The sequence below is a fragment of the Rhinolophus sinicus genome, chromosome 8 (genome assembly GCF_057876585.1).
Source record: "Rhinolophus sinicus isolate RSI-liver-muscle chromosome 8, RSI-T2T, whole genome shotgun sequence".
In the NCBI taxonomy this organism is placed as follows: Eukaryota; Metazoa; Chordata; class Mammalia; order Chiroptera; family Rhinolophidae; genus Rhinolophus; species Rhinolophus sinicus.
The window spans coordinates 10,840,552-10,853,840 of NC_142508.1; the positions used below are offsets into that span (position 1 = coordinate 10,840,552).

General features: G+C 45.3%; 1 protein-coding gene across 4 annotated transcripts in view; it reads left to right on the plus strand.

Annotated features, from left to right (window-relative positions):
• Positions 1-8,952, plus strand: part of CREB3L2 (cAMP responsive element binding protein 3 like 2) — a 205,512-nt gene extending 196,560 nt beyond the window's left edge. For all 4 annotated transcript variants that reach the window (XM_019750571.3, XM_019750558.3, XM_019750577.3 and 1 more), the window contains 3 exons: positions 177-303; positions 1,571-1,787; positions 3,343-8,952. In XM_019750571.3, the coding sequence (XP_019606130.1) occupies positions 177-303; positions 1,571-1,787; positions 3,343-3,418 (420 nt within the window). In that variant the 3' untranslated portion in view covers positions 3,419-8,952. The remainder of the gene's footprint in view (positions 1-176; positions 304-1,570; positions 1,788-3,342) is intronic.
• Positions 8,953-13,289: the final 4,337 nt, after the last annotated feature.

A 13,289-nucleotide genomic window follows, 5' to 3' on the forward strand; every position in this document is an offset into this window, starting at 1 on the left:
CCACACCCAAGGCTATCTCTCGGCTCGGATGTTACCGTGATTGACCTGTGGGTACAGCCTGCTGGCCTGATGGAGGGGAGTCTGTCTCCCTGGGTCTCTCGGGTGCGGCTGGTCTAAAGGTTTGCTCTGTGGATCTTGGAATTGACAGCTCCCCGTGTTTTCCCCTCCCCCTATAGGTCGTTGTGTTATGCTTTGCCGTGGCATTTGGAAGCTTCTTTCAGGGCTATGGGCCCTATCCTTCTGCCACCAAGATGGCTCTGCCCAGCCAGCATTCCATGCCAGAGCCGTACACCGCATCCGTTGGTAAGATTGCAATCAGCAACTGGGGAAGTGTCTTGTTTCATTTCTCTGGAGCTTTGTGAAAGCTCAGCTTTCTGAAGGGGGTCTTATGTGAAAGTCTGATATTTAAAAAGTGGTAAAAGTATAGCTTCTCCATTGAAGGGAGGGAAGGGGGACGGGGGCATCTGGTGTGCAGGCTGCTGGGTGTCCCCTTGCGCCCCTCACCCACTGGGAATTCTCTAGAGCTCGACAGATCACAGTTTGCAAACTTTCATCACATTTTAAGGGCGTTCCTGTGTTTCTGCCTCCATGCAGTAGACTCATGTGTACCGTAGTAAGAGTTTATAAAATGAAGTTAAAGAATCAGTCTGTTTTACAAAACATACCCAAGATTGAGAGAATTTGGAGACTCAGCTGTTAGATGGGAAGTATGTGATAATCTCACTTAGGTCATTGATCTCTTTTAAGTATGTAGGAAATAAGAGGTGGCATGCAGAGATCATAATCCACGCACTAATATTTATATCCCCTAAAACACCAAGTGTAGAATTGGGGGTATTGGGTTTGGATGAGGCACACTTTTGCCGTTCTGAAAGGTCTGTGGTCTTCGTCAGGCAGGTGTAGCCCTGCCAGGTGTATGACAGGAATGCGAGTATTGCAACCAAATAATTTCCGTGGTTTCTTGGGAAATTCTTTTTTCCCTAAAGGACTATGTCTCTAAATTTGACAGCATAGTTTCTATGTTGTGGAAAATTGCTCCAGAGCCATCCAGTGATGTAATATCCTATAAAACAAAAGAGATTGTCCCTGCTGTCATTTGATTTATGGCTTTGGCTTTGTGTCTTCACTCCAGTCTCTATATGAAAATGCAGTTTCTTGCCCTTGCACCTTCTCGCCACGCAAGGCCTACTCTGTGGGAATGCTTAGTTTAGCTGGGCCTGGACATCTCCGAGTGTTTGATGCCCATTCTCCATGCAGTGTTTCCCCGGGATGATCTGGGGTGGGCAAGGAGGGGAGTTTTATTTTCCAAACAGCGGGGGTGGCAGTTTGTTTCGTGTTTATTTGCTTTTCTGTTGTTCTTCCAACACTGAATAGTTGGTATAATCTTTCCAGTGCACAAAAGTCTGAAACCCTGAAGCCTTTATAGAAAGCCAACTCCAGTCGGTCTTCTTAGTCCCCGGCCACAAGAACGCACATGTCATATGCCCCCATCCCTGGGCATCGAGTGAGGGGACATGCTGTGTGTCCCTGTGCTCTCACCCTAATGCATGCTCCTTTGCTCTGTCCTCAGTGAGATCCAGGAACCTGCTGATCTATGAGGAGCAGTCTCCGCTGGAGGAGCCGTCCAGCCCCACCCCGGCCGGGGAACTTGGGCGCTGGGACCGAGGTTCCTCGCTGCTCAGGGCGTCAGGGCTGGAGTCCAGGCCGGACGTGGAGCTTCCCCATTTCATTCTCTCAAATGAGACCAGCCTGGAGAAGTCAGTGCTGTTGGAGCTGCAGCAGCACTTGTGAGTGAAATGGGCACAGATTCCATGCTAATGCACTGACGATGGGTAGTGAGTCAGCAAAAGCAACCCGGCTGCCAGGCGTAGATTCCTGCATAGGTCTAGTCCAGGCCCTCAGCTCTTCCAGGACCTGGGACTCCGGAGAGTCTATTCTTACCCAACAGCTGCCCTTAGCAGAGATGGGGAAAAGACCCTTCCATGTCTGTGTCACTGGGGAGCTGGCAGTGGTGGCTCCAGGAAGGAGAGGAAGGGCTGGAATCCCTTCTTCACACTCTTCAACTTCCCCTCAAAGCCACGTCAGTAAACACAGAGCCCAGTCACAGCGCTATGTGTGCTGTGTGCACGCAGCCTCCAGACACCTTCTCCAGCTTCCTCTCAGCTATAGATCCGTGTATGTTATGCCACATGTCGAGTTGTAGATTTATGATTTATATGTAAATAAACGTGCATTAATATCATTATATAATTATGTATTTATATTGAGGGACATCGTTTGAGTGGCCCTATGCGTGTTTCCATATTGAACATAACATGGCTGCCAGGTATTGTTATTATACTTGGAGAGGTACCTGGGCAGGCCAGACAGCAGGCGAAGGAGGCTCTATCTGCATTCACACTCCTGCTTCTGTGCGGTACGGAGTGGCTGCTGATGTAGCTGAACTCTGCCCCTGGGCCTCCCAGAAATAATGCTATTCCAGTGCAAGTGGGAGAGATTCTGTCTCCACTTCTTCAGCTTTCTTCCTCTCATGCAGCGGGGAAGGTTTGTAGTTGCATCTACTTCTACATGTCTACATTATACGTGCATATTTAACATGCACTAACGTACTATTTTAAGTACTATGCGAATATGATATGCAAATCCCTTTAAAAACTGTAAGAGGTTAGACATTATTATTATTCCCATTATAGAGAAATTGTGGGGCTGTCACTGCTTGATTCCTTGGCTCATGACATGAGTCGTCTCTCTTCTCAGCTCAGCTATTCACGGCCCTATTGAAATCTCACTGATTCTGGGATGTCTCCTGGATCAACCAAAACCCGTATATTCCTCCTTCAAATGCCTGGAGACTCTCTAGGCTTTATACAATGTAATAACGTATTTATTTTCTGTTATATATCTATTGTTATTTCAAGTTTTTTTTTTTTTTTGGTGGAGGGCGGTGTTCTTTTTTTTGGATTATTAGCTATTCTAGACCAGGGGTCATGCTTTGTTGTTTTATTTTCTACTTCCCAGGGTCTAACATAGTGCTAACCATCCTGAATAAATACAGTAATTTAAAGCAATGTATGACAAATAGGTATCAAACTGCCATGTCTGTCGTCTGGGCTGGGATGTCTCTTCTTGGGTGGGGTTAAAGTAGGAAAGTGGCTATGTGGGTAGGCTAGTTGCGGGGTACTTAGGTGACAGAATTGTTACTCAGTGGGAAGGGATGAGAACCATTCCTGGGCCAGCCTGCAAGGTTGCAATCAAGGAATGACTGTGTCGTACTGCCACGTGTGAGAATTGTAGGTGACAGTTGGTGGTTAAGACTTCTTTTTCCTTTCAATGCCTTCACAGGGTCAGCGCCAAACTGGAGGGGAATGAAACACTAAAAGTTGTAGAACTCGACAGAAGAGTGAACGCCACCTTCTAAAGAGGCGCTCCCTTCACTCTGCTCTTTTCTCTTCACTCAACTCGTACGTCCCCAAACCACCTTTGCCATAAGCTTTTCCTTTTCCCTGTCCCATCTGGATGAAGACTTGGAGAGCAGTGGTGGCTTTGGATGGGAGGCCGGCCTGGGATTTCCACCTGTGGTGAGAGAGCACCTTTCCCTCCAGTCCCATGTCCCTCCCTGCAGAAGGGATCCCCTCCCTCTCGCTTACTGCCATGGGAAATTATTTTAGGGTCAGGTGGGACAAGCAGGCTTGTTCCTACAGATAGTGCCAAAAAGATACTGCCTGATTCTCACCTGGGAGGTGTCACCACCTCTTTGAAGAAGTGATGACTCGTGTTCATTTGAGACCCCAGACTCCTAACTACAGAAATACCAGGATGCCCGTTGGGATCTGGCAAAGCACTGACTGGTGTTCTGCCTTCCTTAGCCTGGGTCTCCAGTGTATCCTGCGATGTCAGCCCCGGGAGTCCCGGGGTGTCCAGTGAGCCCCCCTGCCCCTCTGCTCTGTCCAAGTCCTCAAGCCCTCACTGATTGTCCTCCGGCACTGGAGTGAGGGCACCCCCTTCATATTCTCAGGCCGCAAGTGCAATGCCTGAAGGAATCAGGCTTCTCTACTCCAGGCAAACCTGTCCCATCTCGTTGCTTGTAGGACTTCTCCATAACCAGTGCCCCCACATGCCCATAGTTCCGCCTCCCCGGCTTCTCCTCCCCATTTGTAAATAGTATTTATTAGCTTGCTGAGGCTTCCCACTCGCAACCACACTGAAGAGGTCTGACGCCTCCCTCCAAGACACCAAAGTCTCCTGCTGGCCTTCGGCACTGGGAGGACAGCCTAGGCTTCTGGGATCCCCAATCCTCCCAACCTGTTTCATTTCCTTTGCTGCTTCTTCTTTCTTCCTGGAAGCCTATCGTTATAGTTGGGAAATCCCCATAAGCATGTGTTCTTCTATAGAATGAACTCAGAGGGGAAGACGGAGTGATGCCTTGCTCAGGCGGGTGGTTCTCTCCGTCCTGTCATAACAGAGAAGGAAGCTCTGTCCCTGACAACAGACATTTTGGACGGCCTTGCTGGCTTGTCTCCCCACACCTGCGCCCGACCCCTCCCTCTCCTCCCCCCCACCTCGCTTTACCCTCCTCTTCTGCCTCAGCACAGGGGGTGGGCCTGAGGTCTGTTCCTGGGGTTGGAGTAGGTGACATTTGTGTATCCATTACCTTCTATAGTCAAGTTTGGTTACTTTGCAGCTCACCCAAAGAGACATAACCTAACCCCCAACCTACTTTATTTTTTTTGTTAATGATTAAAGTAACTTTTGTAGGTTAAAAAAATTCTTTCCTTTTTCGTAGTTAGGAAATGGAAATTGCCTTTTTATTGTATAGTGTACAAGATCCCGCTTAAGGATTTTCCCTAGCTTGTAAAAGATTTTGTATAGGAAATTTACTCACATTTTGTGTTTTATTTTTAGTACTAGCTAAAAGGCCTTTAGCTTTAACTCCTCTCTCTCTCTCTCTCTCTCTCTGTCTTGTACATTGTCATTGGAACCTGTACTTAAGAGGGATTAAGCCCACACCTGGCCCTTGCATTCCATATCAGAAACAGGATTTGGTGTCATTAACATTTGCTGTCATACGCCATAGTCACATCTGTGTTTTGTGTGCCCAGGTAACTTGGGGGCTCCCTGTTAGGGATTCTTTCCTCTCCCCACTGTGATGGAGAGACTTCCAGACTGGGAGAAGGCCAAGTTCATTTTGTCAGCAGTGTGTGAAGGCTGGATGGGGCCCACAGTGGTCCTGGTAGCCCTGACCATCTTCACTGCCCCTCACATTGGCCAGGGAGCATTGAGACCATCTGGGCTGTGCAGGGACAGGAGTTGCTGGCTTGTGCCCCACTCCTGCTTCTCTCTGCTCCCTTCTCTCCTTCTCTTCTGCTCTACATCCTCCTGGCCCCAGCTGGTGTCTAGTAACCATGGGCCACTGCTGACCCACCCCTCTGTTTAAAATGTCATGTAATTATCAGGCACAGGCAGACTATGAGGGCCTAAGAGGGCAAAGCGATAGAGTTAACTCAAGTAGTATTCGGACGATGCGAAAAGGAAGTTTTTGGATTTAAGGGCAGAAGGGGAGAATGGCCAGGCTCAGGGTCAGCCTGGCCCCTAGCCACACCAGAACTAGTGTTTAAGGTTCCTGCATTAGCCAGATGGATAACCTGCTCTTCTGAATGAGGAGGGAGAATGGAAAGGGCAGCAAACTAATAGCCCCCATCCTCTGTGCCTTGAGGATTTTTTCTCCCCTACCGATGATCGATGATCCTTGCTTGATGTCTCTCTCTCTAGACCGCCAAACAGCAGCAGGGTTTCGTCTTCTCTGGGAAACCACTGTGCCAGAACTGAGTCTGTATCTAGAGATACGAGACATCGGACTGAGAGTCCACATGGCCATGGTAAAGGGGTTCCAAGAACCAATATTGCTGCTGTGTTGAGAAAACCCTCTGCCCCCCACGCCCTGCCTGGGCGAGGAGAGGAAGCTGAAGTTATCCCTTTAGGAAGATGTAATGGGGTCAAGAGGACTCCGAAGGGTTGTGTAATAGCGGATGGGTTCCAAATAGTGGATGCGTGCATGGTTTCTGTCCCAGGGATAAGCCCAGAGTATCAGTGGTTCTGTTCCCCCTGCAGTATAGTCCCACCGACTAGTCAGTGATACTTGGTTGGACCTGACGATTTCAAATAGTGGCAGGCGTTGGCTTCCGAATTTTAGTTTTGAAAACTACGAGACTGTTAGTGCAACCAAGAGAATAACTATGTGAACTATAAAGATATTAATTATATTTTTCATCATGCAAACAAGGTTCCCTCTTCCCTTTCTTTGATTACCCAAGTAAGGGAGCCGTCTTGTAAAAATTCAGAGAACAAGTACTTTTTTTACTGGATGAGACCTGAGTAACCCAGAGCCCCCAGCGTGGTTCTTTTCACAGCTCTCGACTTTGCACTTAGAAATGGATACTGAAAATGAAAGTCCTCAGTGCCAGTTTTAGGAGCGAGTTCCTGTGAAGTGTTAGGACTCTGGAGCGTTGCTCACATAAAGAGAATGTTATATAAAAATCTGACAGATGAACTAGGTTTCTCCTTTAGGGCAAAAGGGGCAGGGATGAGGTTTGACACCAGAATGGGCAAAACAAGATGACCTTTTTCTTGTATATACATATAAATGATTTTGATTTGGAGACCTAATTTGAGGATTGCGCAAGCAGCTTTTAGCTCAACTTATTTAGAAACCAACTATAAATACCCTGCCTTTTTAATTCCTAAATCCCTTGGTTTAGCCTGACCACCAACAGAGAGGGCGGGGACTCTCGTGTGCCCATGGGCTGGACATGATTTGTCTTTATTCTGGCACTGAGTCAGTGTCCAGGATTTTTGTCATGAGTGTTCTATTAAAAATTTCAGCACGTCATGGCTCCTTCGTCCCATGTCCTCAGACCAAGCAAAACCACAATAACCGAGTCCGAGGCCTCTCTGGGCTAGCACCTCTGCACACACCTGTCCCGTGAGATGAGTACTAGGGCAGGGTGCACACAGGAGGACATCCCGCTGAGGAGATGGGCCATCCGTGCTGCCCTTGCTAAGACGGACATCGCAGATGGAGGAAAAGGCTTTCAGCCTCCCTCTCATCTGCCCTGAGCAACTCATTTTGTTCTTGGAGTCCAGTCTTTGAGAAACCCTTACTAAAGACACCAGCCTGCCTGCTGGCAGTGCAGGCAGGACTCGTGGAACCATTAGCAGGCAGCAGCCCAGAGAGAGTCCTTTTGTTTGAATCCTTTTTAGCTGAGACAATTAGGAGACATGTGATAGGATAAGCCCCTCTGGGAGGGCAGTTAGAAGCGAGAGCAGGGGGCTGTAAAATGAGGCCTGTGATGGAGCCAGAGATAGATTTCAGCTTCTCTGTGCGTGCGTTCGTTCGTTCGTTCGTTCATTCATTCATTCATTCATTCCTGAGGAAGCGTGCTGCACGAGGCTCTGGGGAATAAGGGGGCTAAGGAAATATTAATCAATAGGTCTTCAAAAGACATAAGTGCTGGGTCTCTCTCCCTCTCTCTTTCGCACACACACACACACTCACACACACACTCACACACACTCACACACATACACACTCACTTCTCCCTTGTCTTAGACATCCGTTTGTGCCTTACATGTGCCTTTTATATGAATCCGGGATGCCCGAGGACCCTTTGTCCCTGGGATATTTTATGCGTAGCTTTGTAGTATTAGAGTGAAGTGGGTGTGAGAGAAATAACTTTTTCTAAAGGCTCAAAAATGGTTTCCTAAAAGTGAGCAAGGATCAGATTTGTACGTCAGGAGAAAAAAAACAGAGTTACGTCCATTAGGAAGATCCTATTTTGTAGAGGTGTAATCACATCAAAAAATGGCCAGCCAGGATTAAAGATATAAGTCCTCAGAGCAGAACATTCTCTCTGTGCAAAGGAAACTGGCCCATTTGGGGATTAATGCTAAATGCCTACGTGGCCAAAGGGTCAGCACTTACCACAGGAGAAAATCCAGGTGTTGTTTCCTTTTGCCATTTGGGGCGACATAAAATTCAGGAATGCTTTATTTTGTCTTGGTTTCGAGAAGGAAGGGGAAAAATGGTTTCGAGCACTTACTAAATCCTGGGTGCTGTGCCAAGTACGTGTTAAGTCTTTTAATTTTATAGATAGAGAAAACAAGGACAACTCATCACTCTGAGAGGGGTAAACAGCTAAGTGATATGGGAAGAGGAACAATTTGTGGAGTAGGTGAAGCTAATTCCTCTCTGAGAACAGCGTAAACTCTTAAGTTCTCCGGACAGGAAACACACTGCCTGCTCTCATGCTGGCCCAGCCATGCAATGCTCAGCTCTTTGCCTCGTGCTGGAAATGACCTCCAGATGTTCATCTCTTGTCATTTCACCCAGTCTTCTGTGAGTTCCAGCGAGCAGGCTGTACATCCCGGAAAAGAAAAGTCAGGGGTTTTAGCTCCATTTTTCTGCTCTCATCCTTTGCTCACCAGCTGGGGGAGAACATGAACTTTTGGCACCATGGACCCAAGGCCTACACTGCTTAGAAAAATCTCTCTTTTGGATAAAACGCTTTATGATTCTATGGAAAACACCAGCACTCATTGACAAATTGTGAGTGACCTTTTTTTAAACAATGCTGAGCAGACCTGGGCTACATAACCAGCATGATCTTCAATGTCTCTGCTGACAGCTGGGCTTTCCTTTCTTTTGTAACAGGTTGTATAGACCAGTAATGTTTAAGTCTAAATATATTGTGAGTCTATTATCTATTGTATTGTGCTGGGTTTTTTTTTTTTTTTTTATGGCTTTTATTCTTTATTATTGCTGAGTAAATACCAAAAATAAATAAGTAAATAAATGCTTTGTAACTGTACTTAGTTTGGGGGGAAAATGAACTGAAATTGTTATGCTTTTGTATTTCTATTTCTTGCAAATAAAAATATTGTTTTCTTAAATAGTAACATGTTGTCCAGTCTTTAAAACCCTGGTAAGCTGGTTTTAAAAGCATTTTGCTTTTCTCATGAGCATGGATTTGTAGATGTATGCCTAGACATTCTTTTCTGATTATCTAGTTGAACGACAAGGAACCTCAGACCAGCAAGTTGAATGTTATCTAGTGCGGAATCCAAGCCTCAGTCGGAGGAATACTGAGAAACATAATTGTTTTTTCAGTCAGTCACAAGAAGAAAAACAGTGTTCTCTAGAGATTTCTGCTGCCTGAGTGCTATTTTCGTTGTCTCCTGTAACTCTTCCCTAACTAGGTTTCAGAACTCTGTGGATTGGAATATGTTTTCCCCATTTCAGATGCTTGAGAACGAGGTCTTGAACTTGAGCCAGAAGAGAAGGGTCCTTCTTCACGTGAACAGTGGCAGAGGACGCCTAACAGATTCATGCTCCAGGAATTCTGATGAAATGGTTCATAAAGGTCAATGTCCTCAAGCAAAATCATCTCTGTGCCATTGCAGTCTGTGCATTCAAATTTCTGTGCATTCAGAAAGCGTGGGGTTTCATTTAGCCTCAGAAAGAGTCCCGAGGATATTAGAGACTAAAGCCACGGATCGCGCTTACCTGGAAAGAAAAAACCCTTTGTTTTTCTTTTTATTAGCAGCATGTCTAATCCTGCTTTTGGCTCAAGGAGTGTATTAACCTGTCCTCTCTGAAGCACCTTGACCTGCTCTTTTGTTTCTACACAAGGGGCCAATCCTAAGCCTGCTTCCCTCGTCTTGCTCATTCCTACCTGCAGAAACCACAATAAAGGCTCTTGCCTACTTTTTCCTCTTCTTCCCTCTGCCTACTGACTGACCCTGGTGCTTCCCTGTGTGGCCCTGCATGGTGTGACCTGCTCCCTCATCGTGGGAACTGTGAGTAACAAACCATCTTTTCAGTGACAATCATCTCTTGATCTGTTGGCCTTACCATATCGGAATAATAATGAAACCTACATTTTACAACACATTCTTTAGGCATTGAATGTCAAGTCAGAGGCTGTTCCCAGACTCAGGTGTACTTGGGGTTTCATGGATGGGCCTACTATGATTTAGGGGACTATAATGCAGATTTATTGTCTACTTTCACACTGGTTGTCACTTTTGTTCAAGAGAAAAAAATGAGAACTATAGAGCGTGGATGGACTTGTTCATGGAAAAAAGAGGTAAATCCTTAGGCAGGTGTTAAAGTTCTAGTGCTGTGCTCAGGTTCCAGGGTAAATCATATCTCATATTTCTGAAAATGAGAGCTATAGAGGCAAGGAAACACTGGGGTACAGTGGGCAAGAGAACCAAGCCAGATTCAGGAGATACAGGTTTATGGGTTCTCGCATAGCTATACCATTAACGTGTTGGCTTTGAGGGGAAAGGACACACTTATTGAGTGCCTATTATGTACGAGGTGATTTTCATATATTATCTGCGGTCTTATTTATTTCTTCCAAAAACTTTATGGAGGATATTTAATTACCCCCTTTCACAGGTGAGGGAACTGGGGTTCAAATGAATAAGAAATGTACCTGCTCAAGGTCATACAACAAATTACCTGCAGATGAAACATTTGATCCCTGGTCTTTGCTCCAAGTATGTAGTCTCTGGACTAATACTGTGCTGTTTTTTGTTTTTGTTTGTTTGTTTGTTTGTTTGTTTTAGGGCTTGATGATCTTTACTTGAAAAAAATAAAAAATGCGGAGGCTGTTTTGGGGGTTTCAAAACCCTCAGCTCATGCACAGATGACTTTGGTTTGGTCCCAAGATGTTTCAAACATTTAAAAATTGTTGGTTAACCTTTCAACATTCCAAGATTTCTCATCAATTTCCATGTTTCCATCTTCTCTTAAAAGATTGAAAGACCTGGCAAGTTCAGGAGCTGAGAAATGGTGGCCCCCATCTCTGGGTGGCCATATTTCCCTGTGCCCAGGCTGGTTCACTCCTTTATGTCACTTACCTGGTCCCTCGGTCATGTGAACTGATGGCCTCCAGAGTAGATGGTGGCTGACTTTCTAAGAGTCATAAGAAAGGGAGTAAAGGAAAGGTACTGTGCTGGTTATGGGACTAGCAGGTGGGGAGGGTGGTTAGCTTTACATAAAGTTCTTACACAAGTCGTCTAATATACTTGCAGATTAGCCATGAGGAAGGGGTGGCAGTCATTGTCTCTGTAGCTGAGGAAATGGGGGGCTATAGCGATGTGAACAGCTCCACATCATGTTACACAGTGAGTGAGTGCAGAGTAGCATCATGAACCAGCTGTCCTGATTTCCATCCTAGTACCATTTCCATTAGTCGTGCCTCATCAGGGCAGGCGACACTCTAGCTGCCCAAGTCATCCATGACCCCTCCAATGGGATTGCTTTGCCACGTGCCACTGCCATAGTTTTTTCCCTAGAATTATCAGGATTGAGTTTTACTCAGGATCTGGGACACTCCCGAAGGCCCCTGTCTATGCAGAGAGGGGGGAAAAGAAGAAAACGGTGCCTCTCAGTCATTTCCTGCAAAAGAATGCAAGTCTCCATTAAGGAGGCTAAATACACTTGATCCCTCATCACGTGATGAACCTGGGCAAACCTGCACATGTTGTGTAGGCTTCTAATGGGCACAGCTGTGGCTAGATCGTTCAGCAATTTGAAAGAAGTGTTCTGGCCCCGTGAGGAGCCTATCTGTTCTCCTCCCCCCTCTATGCTGTTGTTTTTAGATGGTGGAACAAAAATAACCATTGAGGAATATTATGAAAGCTGCCAGAGGGGCTGTGGTGCTGTTCTCCAAGAAGTCTGTTTCAAAATGTTTAGTGTTTCTTCAGTCAAAAGTATTTGGGAATCGGGGCTGCCAGAGTATTCATAACCAGTGTTCTCCCCAGGGTTACTGCGAAACAGATGGCGAGTTCAGTTTCCTGATGGGTGCCTGAGTGGTTCCATGTGCTTGGGCTGGTTCAAGGAAAAATCTCCCCCCAAGGGAAAAAAATGTAAATATAAAACCACCTACATTGTTAGACACCACCCGGACAGAAAAGGTGCCCTCAGTCCGCCAAATTTTTCTTTCTTGGCTTAGTTATCATTTAAATGCTTTCAGTGGTTGATGCAGCTTTTTACCATGGTTTGAGGTAGTTTACATTGTAAATGAATGCAGAAAATACTGTTGAAATGGCATTTGCAGTACTGTACACATACTTCCATGCAATCCTATCCTAGGGGCAGTACTTGACGGGAGATATGAGTTGAACTTGGAGGGGTCCTATAGGAAAGTCAGTTAGGGACTCTGAAAGAGTGCTACTGGAACCAATGACAAAAATTTCCTGTAATATAATTAAAAGAGAGTTATTGCAGTGATATTATACATAGCTAAAAATATTAGAGTACTACGAAGCTTTTCTTGAAAAACAGCTGTGTATTGTTCTATTGTTCCGTCTCTTTTTCATCCACCAGTTCTAATTCTTGGAAGTAACCAATTTCAGTTTCTTCTAGCATTTGTCTCTATATTTCTAAGTTATGCGTTTATGCTGCTAATACTCAATGTATCAATTTTAGACGTTTACTATTAGTTCTTAGTATGATATATAAGAATCTTAACCACCTCCAACACACACACACACACACACACACACACACACACACACTCACTCACCTCTCCCCATTTTCTCTCCATCTGGTTTCTCTTATATTGTCATCCTTTCTTAAAGAGATGAATGGCTAATGATGTTCATTGACGTGCATTAGGAACATTAATGATGTACAATTAGTTATCATAAATTTGAGTGTCAGGGTAAGTGGGTGTTCATTTTTCTTTAGCCTAGTGCTCTTCAAACTAAAGGTCAAGGGGTTGGGAAATCAACTAGTGGGTTTTGACCAACACTTTAAAAAAGAAAGAATGGGATGGGAGGGGAGGGAAGGGAAAGGGTAGGATAGGGTGGGTTGGCATTGCACAGAATAAGATAGAAAATATCAAAACACATTGAGTCGAGGTTAACACTTTTTCATTTATCTGTGATTTCAGCCCTGTGTATATTTATACATAAGTATTGTTCTGGGTCACAGTGTAAAAGCTATGTGTTTCGAAAGGTCACAATAAAAAGCTTAAAATTCTCAAAAAATAAAAGAGCATTAGTAGACTGACTGAACTGTCTGTATAGAGATAGACAGAATGACAAATTAGTGTTTTTTGTTAGGATTCACAAAGGGTAGTGTATGCAAATCTGGGGCCATTGAGTTTGTCAAGAGGAAGGTGTTTAATATCTTGACTGGGGAACGTAACTGTCGGCAGGTGTTCGGGGACCAGGGTGGGCGATAGCGTCAGGGAGTATGGAGTTTACTTCATACCAGT